This window comes from Euprymna scolopes, chromosome 16, assembly GCF_053919585.1.
Source record: "Euprymna scolopes isolate OS-2025 chromosome 16, ASM5391958v1, whole genome shotgun sequence".
Taxonomy (NCBI): domain Eukaryota; kingdom Metazoa; phylum Mollusca; class Cephalopoda; order Sepiida; family Sepiolidae; genus Euprymna; species Euprymna scolopes.
In genome coordinates this window covers 363,666-379,114 of record NC_136497.1, presented here as the reverse complement: position 1 = coordinate 379,114, position 15,449 = coordinate 363,666, and the positions used below count along the sequence as shown (strand labels likewise).

The window sequence follows — 15,449 nt, the reverse complement described above, 5'->3', positions numbered from 1 at the left end:
CGCCAGTTCACGATAGTCCAGCACCGGACGAACTTTTGATTTGTTATGCTGGACTACAGCCATTAAGGGAATCAGACCCTTGGGTGGTCCCAGCTTGTTGGGGTAGGGGATCAGCCATCCATCCTGGATCCATGCCTCAAGTTCCTTCTCGTAATCATTACGGGCCTCGTCGGGTATCGAGTACTCTGCAATGCTATTCTTGAGTTCAGTTGGCGCTCTTCCTTCTGTCCACTTCCACGATGCAGTCCATGCTTTTTGGTGAGGGCCGTAGTCCACCTTAAAATCAGGCCGATCAATGTGAACTGCAGCACACACTGGGGTTTCCAAAAATCGCACAGTCCCATCTCTTCCGATAACCACTCCCCCCAGTGCCTTAATAGCATAATATCCCAATAGTACATCGAATCCCAGCAAATCCCCTCGCATCACCAGCACATTAATGTTTGCGGCCACACCAGAGTCTGTGTGGACTTTGACAGTTCTGGCTCCACAGCAAGCTTGCGTATTGCAACCTATTGTGGTTACTTTGATGTTCTGATTTGTCCAGTTTCGACACAACTTGGCACTCATGATGGTGTGTGAGCACCCGGAGTCGAGAAAAGCTGAACAAAGCACTTGGTCCACGTACACATTTATTGTCGGTTGCGCCTCAATTAAATCTTGTCCGGGGAACAGGGCGGCGCTGACGTCCTGCCCCCTGATGCATTTCCCGCACAATTTTGGGATAAATGTCCATAGCTACCACATTGGAAACGGCGCGGGCGCCCCCGCCCCTTATTAGTACAATTTCTTGCGATATGGCCTCGCTGGCCACAGCAGAAACATCTCCCATTGGTCGTGGGTCCCAAACTGGGACTCTTTTCAGCATTAGTCTTGGCTGCCTGCGCCATCATTACAACCGGTTTCCTCAGGTCCTCCTCATCTCTGATAATGGCTCGAGCGCGTTCTAACAAATGTTCCATGGGCGTTACAGATATGCTGGTGGAAGCCCTCAACAGTTGCTTAACATGGGTGGGAAGGCCGGCCACAAACGCATACGCCAGTGTTTGCTCTGACACTCCATTGCCAAATAGAACTGCAAGTTTCTTCAGCTCCGCGAAGAAGACGTCCACGGTTTCTCCTGGCATGAGCTTCCTAGTGGCAAATGTTTCGTAGGCCGTAAAGGGATCCATGGCAAATGCCTTGTATAAAGCATTTTTATACAGGTAATATCAGCCTTCTCCACAGCACTCAGTTGCTGATATACACTTAGGGCGCCTCCAGCCAATCTTAGGGGAATCACGGTATGCACCCCCTTTACTTCACAGAGGTTGCAGGTCAGCTCAACCCTTTCAACCCAGTCGAAACAGAAGTGGATCCGTCGAATTCGGGTATCAGTTTTAAATCAAACTTTGCCCCAGCCATAATTGTCCAGGAAAAGAGACAAAATGAAATAGCCGAAATAGCTTATGACCTTCACCTTCACCGAGGTGAACGATTTATATGACCTTCACCGAGGTGCGCGACTTGACACACAAAAATAAACCGCCTCTTAATCACCTGCTAACGCATGCGTCACTGTAACGTCCAATGACAACAACCACCTCAACCTTCTCACTCGACCTACCTTTATACCACTATCTCAATCCCTTCTCTTGCGCATGCGCCTGTAGATTCCTGACAATCTCGAGACTTCCGCTTATAAAAACCCAAGTTTTGTTGTCGCGCATGCCTATACAAGGCACAAACACGAGGGCGTTTGTTGTGTTGGTAAGTACTACAATTTTGTGATCTTTTCTTTGCTGGTCTGTCACGCTAAAGTTAGAAGTAGCATATCCATCGATTAATACGCAGATTGAAGTGACAAATACTAAGAAAATTCGTTGTAGCCTTATTCTAAATGAGTCCGCTATACATATCTGTATCCAATATTACTAGGATGGAGATATAGTACATCAAGTTGCTCCCTGTTGTAATGTTGACTGATGGAAAAGAAAACTACGAACATTTATGAGAAAATCTCACTTCCCTTATTTTTTCCTTTTGTCCTCACATTTCATGGACGATATTTCTGACAAAAAAAGAAGAATTGCTGCTTTTATGGGCTCGAAGCTATCTATCGAACATATATAATTGACTATTTTTTTTTTTTTGCAAATTCAGTTCCTTACATTAAGTGGCTTCATGCCTTGTCTGGAGCGATTACTCTTATGCTTTTCTATATCTATAATTTTGATTCACTCAAGCAATTGAAAAAGATAATTTACACCCACTCAACGGAACAAAATTCACCAGTAAATTAAAAAAAAAATAGAACTGGGGATAGCAATAATCGCATATTACTCCGAGTGATCACTCGTTTTAAAACAAAATAAATCCAATCTTGATCGCTCTTCGGAGTCCGTGGCGCAGTGGATAGAGACATTGAATCTCTACGGTTCCAGGTGAGCATTGTTTGAAGATAGCGGTTTCAATCCTACCCAAAGTCGCCAGAGGCTTAGTTGGATAAAAACGTGGTGAGACAACAACTATAGAAGGCAGTAATTACTGAGGATGCAGTTAGGAAACTCGGAGTTCCTATCCGGTCGCAGTAACCATCTGAAGAAGGCCAGAGGAAGAGTTTACCGAAACGTCGTGAAACAACAACTAAAAAGATGAGGATAATAGTCCGCAATAAATAAATGAACACCTTGTCCGAGCATACAAGAGTGTACACAAAAGCAGCCTCTTCACGTTAAAAAAAACTGGCCTCGGAATATGTAATGAAGATGGATGTGAGACTTGTTAAATCTCACTATAATAGAGCTGAACAACTTACACGAGTGTAAAATCCGTAACATGACAGAACCCAGAGAACCTATGGGTGCCGTTTCTTATGTACAGCTTATTCATCGGTTCAGCGGACATTCTGGTATAGAGAGAACGTTGTACTTTGTAAAGTTAATCAAAAAAATAGCCGAAGTGCAGACGATGGTTGGTGATTACAAAGAATACTAATCTATAGATTTAGCCCCGGTGCATTAAAAGCCGGGCACGCTTAATGTCACGGGAAATTGGAGCAGGGTCGCTATGGATATAACCCATTTGGGTTTATAAACTCTCGCTTTAGCCGTTTTGCCATCTGGAAGCAGTTGCTGGAAGGGGGTCGCAGATTGAATTGCTTACTTACAATGGCGACAAGTTTTACGAAAAAAGATTTACTGATTTAGTATTGATATCGATGTGTACATATGAATTCAAAGTATCACCTGGAAACGGAATAATCAAGAGATCTCATCGCACAATGAAGTTTATTGCGGCAAGAACACGGTGCACGATCTTGGTACAACAAAACGTCTGTGAACGTAATATACATTTTAGGATCTGTGTACTTTGAGGAAGTGGTAGTGCCCGACAATGAAGTTGCTAGTTCTTAGAAGGATAGGGATGCTGTTGAAGTGAAGAATCCACAGAGGCCGAAGACATACGGGTACAGTGATGAAAATCAATAGCCCACACTCAGTCTCAGTTAATGGAATACCATGCCACATAAAAGATGGACGTCCAGCGTGTCGAAATGATTGCTCCATTCGTGACGACATCACCTCCCCAGATTATGACGCCCCACTGCTATATGAACGACTACATAAAGAAAGCTACCCATGAAGTGATGCACCCAACGATTTAAGGTAAGAGGAGTTCAGTGATGCTACAGAATAAAACGCCACTGAAGAAGTTCCTGAACAGTACCGTTAAGGCGGAGTGCCCGACAAAACGGCCTGTACAACATTGTCATTTACGTGATCTCGAGATCAAGGGGAGTTTGACTGGTATGTGCGGAAACCCTCAAAATTATTGTGTCAGTGTTTTAGTCAGCGAAAATAAGTTCGTCCAAGGGCTGTGAAAAACGGCGCTAGAGCCGTTCAGAGAGTAACTGCTGAGGTTGCTATTGTAATACGTCGGGTAGGATTGATGGAATTGTTCTCATCGTGTCGGATCATGTCGACGGAATTGTTCAGAAACGTGTAGGGTCATGTCAACGGAATTGTTTGTATCTTACCGTGTCGATGGAATTCTTCGGGACCGTGCCAGGTCGTATTAACGGAGTTTTTACGTGACCTTACGGTATCATATTTGATGTTCGTAACCTAAGGTTCTTAATACTTGGTCAGCACCAGTGTTTTTGACTTCACAACCAACGTCATATTTTGTTATTTGACTTAGGATACCATAGACTATGTGACCAACTAGGCAGACCTTACACGTGTAACCTGACGAAGATTATATTTGGTGCCGTTACCAGGACGTGATATTTATCAGGTCATATTTGGAATAGTCATCCAAGACTTGTGATTCCTATTAGATAATATGTTTGTGAGTATTATCGTTCTTTTTCTTGTATGATTCACATTCAATTTTTTCTACTTTCACCCCGGATATCTTAGCGCTAAGTGAAACAAACCTATACTCCTCCACCACTTAAACATGCCTGGTTATCTCCCACTTTGTCGTAAGGACTCAGACATATGTATGAACATGGAGTCTTTATTTGAAACACCCTCCCCTTGACTAGAGAAACAAAACTAAAATCAGACGACCAGGCCTTTATGTGCTTTGGATTTAACATGCAAAATAACATTAGCTACGTATATATTCAGTACCGCTCTCTCTCGACCCAAGACTCTACCCTAATCAATCAAGTCTCTGACAAAATAGATACAGCACTCTCCCTCGATACTAACGCACACGTACACGTATTTGGTGACTTAAATGTCCATCACAGTAATTTGTTTGGTTCTCTACTTACACAGACGCAGCTGGTATCATAACGCATAGCTTCTCTATATCTCATTCCCTATCATAGGCGGTTACGTTTCCGACACGTTTCCCAGATCAACATGCCTTACTTATAGATTTATTTCTGACTACAGTTCCAGATGATTGTGTAACGAATGCCCATAACCTATTCGGAAATGCTGATCACGCTGTGGTAATGGCAGAAATCGCCTTAATTCTCGACCCAAAACTGAAGAACCATTACTCAAAACGACACGGTATTATAAGAAGGCTGACTGGGATTCACTCAGGGGGTTTCTATGGGAAAACATATTTTCTCTTCCCGCTGAACAGTGCAAAATAAATCACTGAATGATTCAAAACGGCAATATAAGCACACTTTCCTACGCGGAAATTCTATAGCAAACCCCACTTTCCCCACTGGCTTACTTCTATATATGAAGCTGCCATTGCTCAAAGACAGCATGCATACCGCAGACTACCGACATAAGTCCAGTACAAACAGACAAAAGTTTATAGAAGCTGGAAGTAATTGTAAGAAAGAAGTAGCGCCAGCTAAGAGAGTATTCTCAAACCACCAAAATACGCATCGAAGCGCAGAAATTAGGAATTCTTGATTTCTGAAAAATCTATAACAGGCTAGTAAATAATGAGCAATCAACAATTCCCACACTATCCAATAATCATTAGGTTGCTTGCACGGCAACCGAGAAAGATAACATAAGTGCCAGTCGGTTTGCCTCAAATTCCATATTAGACCCAGCAAACCACCCCGTCTCTAAGTTTCCTTTGCGGACAGACACCACACTATATGACCTGAAAATCACCCCTTCTCAGATGCATGATATCATAAAACCGTAGACACCTCAAAAGCATGTGATCCGATCTCATCTCTACTGTGCTATTAAAAAAAAATGCTCCGCTGAGGTTGCTCCAGTCCTCTCCAAACTATACAACAAATGCCTTAACGAATCTTGCTTTCCTGACTGCTGGAAAGCTGCTTCTGTGGTACCAGTTTGCAGGAATTCTGGCGAAAGGACTGGCCCATTAAATTATCGTCTCATTAGCCCCCCCCCTCCTTTCGCCAAAATATTTTAATAATTACAACAAACCTTCTCAACCACAAAATACTATGACTAAAGATACATTACCTGAAAGTATTTCTTTAAAACTTTTCGGCTTAACGTTCACAGGGAACATGAGCTGGAACAGATACATTGAGAGCATTGCCAAGGCTGCTGCGAAGAAGGTAGCTCTTCCTACCGTGCTAGAAAGCTACTTACGCCGGAAAGTATCATGTATTTCTACAAGGCCACCATTCGCCCATGTATGGAGTATTTTTGTCATTAATTTATTTTATTGCAGACTAGTATCCTCATCTTTTAGTTGCTGTTGTTTCAAGACGTTTCGGCCAACTATTCCTATGGCCTTCGACAGGTGGTAACTGCTTTTCCATAGTTGTCGTCTCACCACGCCAACAACTATGGAAAGGCAGTAATTACTGAGAATGCAGTTAGGAGATTCGAAGTTCCTCTCCTGTCACGGTTACCATCTGACGAAGGCCAGAGGAATAGTAGGCCGAAATGTCGTGAAACAACAACAACTAAAAAAATGAAGATAATAGCCTGCAATAAAATACACTAATAAATCAACAATTCCCCCACTAACCAACAATCACGAAGTTGTCTCCTCAGCAACCGACAAGGCTAACATGCTTGCCAATCGGTTTGCCTCAAACTCCGCACTGAACCCTTCCAACCACCCCCTACCTCAATTTCCTATGCGGACAGACGCCACGCTAGACGATCTGAAAACAACCCCTGCTATGGTGCATGCTATCATAAAAAACCTTGACACTTCAAAAGCATGTGGACCCGATCTTATTCCAGCTGTGCCCAGTCGAAGTAGCTCCAGTTCTCTCCAAACTCTACAACAAATGCCTTAATGAAGCTTGCTTTCCGGGCTGTTGGAAAACTGTTTCTGTTGTACCAATATTCAAGAATTTTGGCGATAGGACTGACCCATCAAATTATCGCCCCATTAGCCTCCTCCCACTTTTTGCCAAAATATTTGATACCTCAATTAATATGCTCTAGTCCATCACCTTACAGATGCTAAACTTCTGACTGACAAACAATATGGATTTAGACAAGCCCGTTCCACAGCAGACATCCTTACTGTAATCTCTGAACGTATATACCATTCACTAGACAAAGCGGGGGAGGGCAGAACGGTATCTCTAGATATATCTAAGGCTTTTGACAGGGTATGGCATGAGGGTCTCTTCAAGAAAATTAGATCATACGGTATCATACGGTATCACTGGTAGAATACATAACATAATTAAATCCTTCTTAGATAAGAGAAAAATCCAGGTTGTCCTCGACGGTCGTACATCTAAACAATATGATATAAATGCGGGGGTGCCCCAGGGTTCTATCCTTGGACCTCTATTGTTCCTGATATTCATAAATGATCTCCCCGACAAAATTGCCTCTGAGATGGGTATATATTCTGATGACACTACACTCTATGGCAGGCACGACAGGAAGACGAATGAACACATTTCTAAAGAAATGGCAGAAACACTAGAGGAAGACCTCCAATCTGTGGTGGAATGGGGACAAAAATGGTTGGTCGCGTTCAATGCTGCCAAGACTAAACTAGTTTCATTCAATAATTACAAGGAACACTCTCTACCACCTATAGCAATGACCAACGAATCTTTATCTGAGAGTACATCTTTCAAACTCCTTGGCCTAACGTTCACAAGAAACATGAGTTGGAACAATTATATTGAAGGCATTGCCAGGGCCGCTGCAAGAAAGGTGGGCTCTCTCTACCGTGCTAGACAACTACTAACACCCGAAAGTATCCTGTACCTCTATAAGGCCACCATTCGCCCATGTATGGAGTATTGTTGTCACATCTGGGCTGGTGCATCGGCTACTAGTCTCTCGCTCTTTGACAAGGTTCAAAAGAGAGTCGCAAACCTGATAAGCCCTGAACTGGCATCTAAGCTTCAGCCTCTGTCCCATCGACGAAATGTTGCATCCCTCTGCCTTTTCTACAAGTGTTTTAATGGTGAATGCTCTGACGAACTGCAATCACTTGTGCCCCCACGACGTGAGCACCATCGACAAACTCGACAGGCAGCTAAATCCCACCCCACACTGTAGAGATCCCTAGATGTAAAAGATCTTTTTACTCTAATAATTTCTTCCCCAGAACCGCTAGACTCTGGAATTCCATTCCAGGTCCCTACTTCCCCAACAGTACTGACGTGCAGAAGTTCAAGTGTAACGTGAACCGACATCTTGCTTCCCAAATCCCTACATAGTACCCCAGTAGTTGTTGCCCCTGATAGTAGCCCCCTACACCAAAGTGGCAATTTGCCTTGTTTGGGGTGAAAATGTAATAAAAAAATAAATAAAATAATACTCATCTCAATGAATTCAAATTAAAATAATATATATACTGTTGTCATATTTGGGCTGGTACATCTGCTACTAGTCTCTCGCTCCTGTACAGGGTTTAAAAGAGAGTCGCAAATCGGATGGGTCATGAACTGTCATCTAAGCTTCAGCCTCTGTCCCATCGATGAAATGTTGCATCCCTCTACCTGTTCTACAAGTTATTTAATGGTGAATACTCCGATGAACTATAAGCCATTTGTACCCCTTCGGCGTAAATACCCTCGACAAACCCGGCAAGCAGCAAAATCCGATCTCTACACAGTAGAGATCCCTAGATGTAAGAAAACCTTCTACTCTAATAGTTTCTTCCCCAGAACTGCTGGACTTTAGAACTCACTTCCGGGTTGCTGCTTTCCAAACTGTAATGACATTCAAAAGTTCAAGTGTAATGTAAACAGACATCTCGCTGTTAAACTCCCTACATAGTATCCCTGCAACGTACGTCCCCGATAGTAGCCTCCTACATCAAAGTGGCACTGTGCCTTGTTTGGGGTGAACATGGGATAAAAAATCATATCTGTTATTAAGACCGTCGAGTTAAGCAATATACTGACTTTATTGCTAAAATAAACAATGACTCGTTTAAACTTAAGGGAGTTACCGACGCAAGACAAACAATCATCAAAGACTGTTTAATGTAACATGGACTTGGTTTTATCTTGAGTTAACTGGCGTTATAACATCTTGTTAATATTCTAAACTCTTATTTTGGACAACCATACTGAAACATTTCAGCACTGATTCAGTGAAATTTAATAAAATTCAAAAATACATTTTCGCTTAATTTTGCCGAGAATTACCGATGCAAGACCAACCAACCAACATAAAAAAAACTGTTCAACACAACTCGGATTTAATCCTGTCTCGATGTAATTTGCAATGTAATAGTCTTGTTAACATTCGAAATTAACATTAATCTTGGAAAACCAATTTCGGCATTTATACGGTTAAATTGCTGAAAATAGAGAAACTATGTTTAAACTGTTAACTGAGTTTTTCATTTCAATATGTTAAAATATTGTGTTTAAATATTAAGACAGATACGGTTAAATTCCTTACAATAAAACGAGAAAACCAAAATAAATAAAAAAGAAATTATGACAAATTTTTTTATCTGGATTTATTTATTCGTGTGTTTTCTTTTTTTGTTTTGTTTAAACTATTGAATTTTTCTTGTTTTCCTGTATTAACTCTTCGCCAGTTTTAATAAATTCTTGTAAAGAAATTTGGTGGAGGGTCATTGGAAGGTATATAAAAAAGCTATTGACACGTATGCAAATGACCAAACCGTTGCACGAGCGTGATGTTACAGAGGGATTGTAGGAAGAGGAAAAAAGAGAGAGAAAAAAATCACTTGGCGGAGAAAAGGACTTTTAAGCACGTGTCAACATGGCCGAGGTTTCATTTAACTACGAGGTGGCACGACAGGAACTTTAAAGCTGCAAGACTTATTTATTCTCTGACCTTTGAAAAAGATTTTCGGACGACCGCATGTTGTATACTGAGGGATTCTGTATGACATGGAGGGGTGTATAACGTGTACATATAAAACAGGTATGTATAAACGAGGGGACAAAACCGTGTACCTGATATATAGTCGTATATGTAATGTTCATTGCGTGTATGTATACATTTGAATACAAATAATAAACAGATATAGATGCTTTCAACAATAGTTCAACAAACAGGACAAATAGCACCATTGTCTGTTTGCGTTGACAAGGAAGGCCATACATTTTGGTTGGAACCACTTCTGTATTGCTCCCCGGGTGGGCTAATCTGCAATACGTACGCAGTGAACAAATTATTGACACTGCAACAGCTGGTTATAGCTGCAGACTAAGAAACTGTTATTTGACCCAAATAATGGAAGCAGGAACGCAACCATATTTGCGTGTTAGGCGTCTTCGTGTGGAAACGACTAAGTAATAAGTAAGTGCCTTTTCTTTCAACTGAAAGAAAAACTCCTGGTGAAATTTCTCCCTTTTGGTTTTTTGCGAGACGTTGGGTTCATGTTAAAATGTAACTGCCACGTTATATAAGGTTTATTTTGTAAGTTGACTTTGAACAATGGAAAAATGACACCTGCTTATCATGATTAATATATGAATTTTGGAAGTAGATTTTACAAGTTGATTTTGCGTTATAAAATGTAGGCATTAGTTAACAATAATTCGTATCTTACTTTTATGAATATTTTGCCTTATAGAAAATAAGCACAGGTTAAAAAAAAATCAATGATTATTTTTAGTCGCGTGCAAGCGAATCTATAAGTTACTCCGTCGGTCGGTCGGTCGGTCGGTCTGTCCGTAACACTTTTGTGCTTAGCCTTTTTGGTTAAGATCAAAGGTCTATTGTAAATAGATGCAGTTCTAAGTTTCTCCTCGCCCTTCGGGCCAAGATCAAAGTGTAGGACCTGTTCCGGCAGATACTACAAGCAAAGACCATATGTGGGGGAAACCCCACATATAAGACCTTGGTCAATGTAGGGGCAACACTTCATACTAATTTTCACTATCTAGCTCCCATTTTCCACCCATCGGGAGCTGGTCACCCTTCTCCCCCTCCCTCTCTCTCCACATTAAAAAAACGGCATTGTGCCTAACTTGCTCAGTGAGGAAGCAAATAAATACTCCTTGGTCAATGTGGGGGCAACCCTTCATACCAATTGTCACTATCCAGCTCCCCTACTCCCCGGGGAGTTGGTCCCCATTTCCCTTTCACTCCTCACATTAAAAATTAGCCTTGTGCTTAATTTGCTCGGTGGGGGAGAAAATAAATACCTGGCCTTCGTGCAAGATCAAAGTGTAGTATCTGTTCCGGCAGATACTGCAAGCAAAGACCATATGTGGGGGTAACCCCACATATAAGACTTTGGTCAATGTAGGGGCAACCCTTCATACCAATTGTCACTATCCAGCTCCCCTACTCCCCGGGGAGTTGGTCCCCATTTCCCCTTCACTCCTCACATTAAAAATCGGCTTTGGTCCTAATGTGCACGGTGGGGGAGCAAATAAATACCAACCTCACATTTAAGACCTTGGTCAATATTTTCAAACTCTATCACTTCCGAAACAAAAATTCGTAGAGCGGCGCTAGCAGCCTCAAATGATTTTTAGATCCTTCTTTTATGGGTCTATAGCTATTTAAAATAGTTTTAAAGGGATCAAAAAGGGCTTAAAATTGAAAAAATCGTAATAAATTTTGTTTATTTATTTTATTTATTTTTAATTAGTTCATATGTGTGTCACTTTCGTACAGTAGTAACGTCACCAGCTTTTAATGCTACAGTTTTGCTTTCGGTTTTGTATTCTAGTTGATCGCATCCAAGTACTTTCATTTTACTTTTGAAATCACAACTCTATAATAAAATATACGAAATCTAGACAAATTAAAATATCATATTTAAGCGTATTTTACGACCGGGCAAATCGCCGCCCCCCACCCCACGCTAGTTATACTAAAAATGATAAAACAACACATTATTCTTAATTCAGGTTTATTAACAGACAAGCTGGACGCCCGGCGTTGCCGGTTGCACAATACATCTAAGTATGACATTTTAATTTATGCAGATTGCATATGTATTATTACAGAATCAATCCTCTATTAATTATTATATATTATGAGGAACAATTTGCAAAAATAAATAAATAAATAATAATGATAATGTCGTTCATCAAATCCGCATGAGTTTGGTCACGTTAACTGATATTTGGGTGAAAAATTCACTTCTGATTAATATCTAGTTTTTAAATATGCAAACGAAGAAATAGTTTACGGCGATTTTAAATGATACCCCTTCATTATCGTAAATTAAACTCATTAATAAGAAAAGAAGAAACTGGTCCGGTACACCCGGGCTTCTGTCCTGGATATGAGCTTAAACTATATCCGATGGTGATGCCCCAGCTTGTGGGCTTGGAGGAGTGTGGATCAACCCCTTAATTGCCATTGCTCGCAGGTCCACTCTGACCCAGAGCGGTATTACCTGTTAGGGTCCCAACTATGGGTTAAATAGAAACCGACTTGAACCCCCCCCCCAGATATTCTATTTAAATTTTTTTCTTCAAAATCACTGGATTTAGCATTAAATAACTTGAAAAGGATCAGTATGCCGTAAAACAAAAGCAACCAACCAACAACCCCCGGGCTTGTTGATCTGTACTCGAATACTGTACCACTGAGCTATAAATTTGTTTTTGAGAAGAAATGATTTGCTGAGATTTTATTTCCCTTGGCCGGTGTAACGTAAAATATTCCCCCATTCTTTTTTATCTATAAGAGAGAAAAACTATTTTTAAGATCGGATTTTTTCGATTTTCGATACTTATCAGATGAATTTATGTAAGAAAATCATATAAAGAACACTGCCAGACATATAAATTACTTTTGTGTGAAATTTGCAAAAGACAGACTCAGCCGTTTCGGAACCTATGGGAATGGAACTCTCTCACAAACAAGATGACTTTTATATAAGAGTAGAGATAGAGTATATATATTGGAACCTGTATTACACGAACTGTAAATACATTTCGGGAAACTAAAACACCCATTAACTTCGGTTTCAGTGTTGAAGGTGCAAGTGTATGGTCCAGAGCATGACAAATATATGGGAACAGTACTAGAATATTTTAAGGTAAGTATTTTTTTAGTCGACACTGGATCCATGTGCCATCGTTGTAAATTGCCAAGTGAGTTCGAATCTTATTGAAGCTATTAGCTAACAATTGATTGAAAAACGTCGAAAAGCCCGACAGAAAAATAGTTTTTAAATAGTTTTTTTTCAGAATAAAGTTTTCATTTGTAATTGTGGCAAAGTGGGAAACAATTTTTTGTCAAAGTTTCTGCATTTATTGCCCACATCAGCCTTTATATTTACATTTGTATCATATTTCGACCGATGTGGTCTCCGGATTTCGTTATTTCTGTTTCCATTGATGAACAAAACTATTTTCAATCCGTATGTAATTACTAGCAGGGAATTTCAACTAGCTAATCTAAGGTAAGAGCATTGTAATCAACAAAAAGCAAATTTTTTTAAAATCAGTTTTAATTTTAAAAATAAAAAGCAGATTGGAAATGTAGTCTTTTTTGTCATCTTATTTTATCCATATTTTCCTCCCCAGATAATAGTATTAATAGTATTAATACTGGTGGTTACATACCATATTCTAATCTTTTGTTTTATAATTCGTTTCATCATACTTACTTCATAATGAACACAAAGAAAGACAGAAACAAAATATTAGACAATGTGAACAGAAGAGCCTACGTTAGAGCAAAGGATGGTGAGGGAGGGTGAAAATCATAGACAGATGTGATGAATACGGAATATTTCCTTACTGCAATATTGATATCATCCATTTCGGACTTTTGCCATAATATTGGCAACATGTCTATAAGGCTGTGGCCGGAATTCCTTTTGACGGTGGCTATCAAAGATAATGACTGCAACATGTTGATTAGAATGAAGTGGATTTCCATAGATAATTCCGTGTTATATTGTAATTCGATGAGAATCAATCGATTGAGTATTCAATTTTGATTCCACACACACACACACACACACACACACACACACACACACACACACACACACACACACACACACACACACACACACACACATATATATAATATAAAGCTGAACGTGTGTGTGTGTGTCTGGTCACGAATAGGCTGCTATATGATTGACTATTATAGAAAACTGAGCTAATATATATATATATATATATATATATATATATATATATATATATATATATATATATATATATATATATATATTAGCAAAAGTACCCGACTTTGATTTATGAAAGTATGATAGGTTATTAAAAGAAAGGTTGTAAAGAGATAGCTTCGAATTTGGGGGTATCAAAACCAAAGCAAAATATGATGAAAGTAAAAATAAAATAGATAAACCCCATAATTATTGTACCATACCTGTTCACACTGAAACACTTATCACAATATTCTGTGGATCTATATTAAAAATCTTGTTAAACTTTGTGACATATTTCCATTCTAACGAACACCCCATAATTTTATTATACCATATTTCTTCAAACTGAAACATAATTATCTATCCTTACATCATCAACGCTCTGATCCCCATCTGGCATCAATTGTGATGGATGGCTCTCGTCTGGGTGAGGCCCCATGTTTTGACAAGCTTCTGGGTTTGACCTGAAATGGAACACGTACATCAAGTCTCTTGCCAAGGTCGCTGGAAAGATGGTGGGATCCTTCTACCGCTCCAGAAGATATCTCACTACTGATGCAATTCTCTATCTATATAAAAGCCAAGTACGCCCAAGGATGGAATACTGTTGCCATATCTGGGTAGGAGCTGCTAAAAACAGCCTATCCTGCCTTGACAGAGTACAAAATAGACTTCGTGGCTTAGTGGGGGATGCCCTTTTCTCTACCCTGCAACCTCTCTCCCACAGAAGAGACGTTGCGAGCCTATCCTTGTTTTATCGTTATTTCCATGGCAGGTGCTCGTCTGAACTCCAATCTCTGGTCCCCCCTCGCCAATCTTTCACGAAAAACACCCGTCTAGCTGAATCCACTGTGAAAAATTTCCTCCACTCTATATCTGTGCCTAAATCAAAACGCGGATTCCATGAACAAAGCTTCTTTCTTAGAACTGCACGCCTGTGGAACTCTGTTCCGTCTGCCTGCTTCCCACCGGACTACAACTTGGATGTCTTCAAGTCCAATGTTAACAAATTCCTAACGAACCGCCCCCTTAAGTAAACACTTCATCAAATCTCCACACTAACGTAATGTACTTGCAATAACCCTTATCCCTGAGTGGCTTCCGGGCCTTGATAAGTGGTGATCACTGTGTAAAAAAAAAAAGAAAGAAGTATACTTACGCAGAGAGATATGAAAAGTCTTTATTAAAGTTTGTGCCTATATCTATTCTATGGAGGTCAGGCGCGAACGCAGGCCCCACAATTTTATTATACCATCCCTATTTAAGTTAAAACATACTTATCAAAGTATTATTATATACATCTATATCAAAAACACTTGTAAACGTTTTTTTTATTTTTAAATGTTTTATTTCCATACTTTGTGGACCAGGCGCGTACGCAGACCCCACAATTTTAATGAATCATCATTATACCAGATCAAACGTACCCATTCCTGTGTCTCTATCATTATATGTGATCAGTTTTCTTTAATAGTCAATCATATAGGTGCCTA

At 40.1% G+C, this 15,449-nt stretch overlaps 1 protein-coding gene across 4 annotated transcripts in view; it reads left to right on the top strand.

Moving 5' to 3' along the window:
- Window positions 1-15,449, top strand: part of LOC145295819 (metalloproteinase inhibitor 1-like) — a 71,949-nt gene that overhangs the window by 21,985 nt on the left and 34,515 nt on the right. For 3 of the 4 annotated variants that reach the window (XM_080141507.1, XM_080141504.1, XM_080141505.1), the window contains exon 2: window positions 12,803-12,870. In XM_080141507.1, coding sequence (XP_079997633.1) covers window positions 12,844-12,870 — 27 coding nt within the window. In that variant the 5' untranslated portion in view covers window positions 12,803-12,843. Of the gene's footprint in view, window positions 1-10,087; window positions 10,164-12,802; window positions 12,871-15,449 lie in introns of those variants that run through there. The other variant, XM_080141506.1, reaches the window with a different exon arrangement.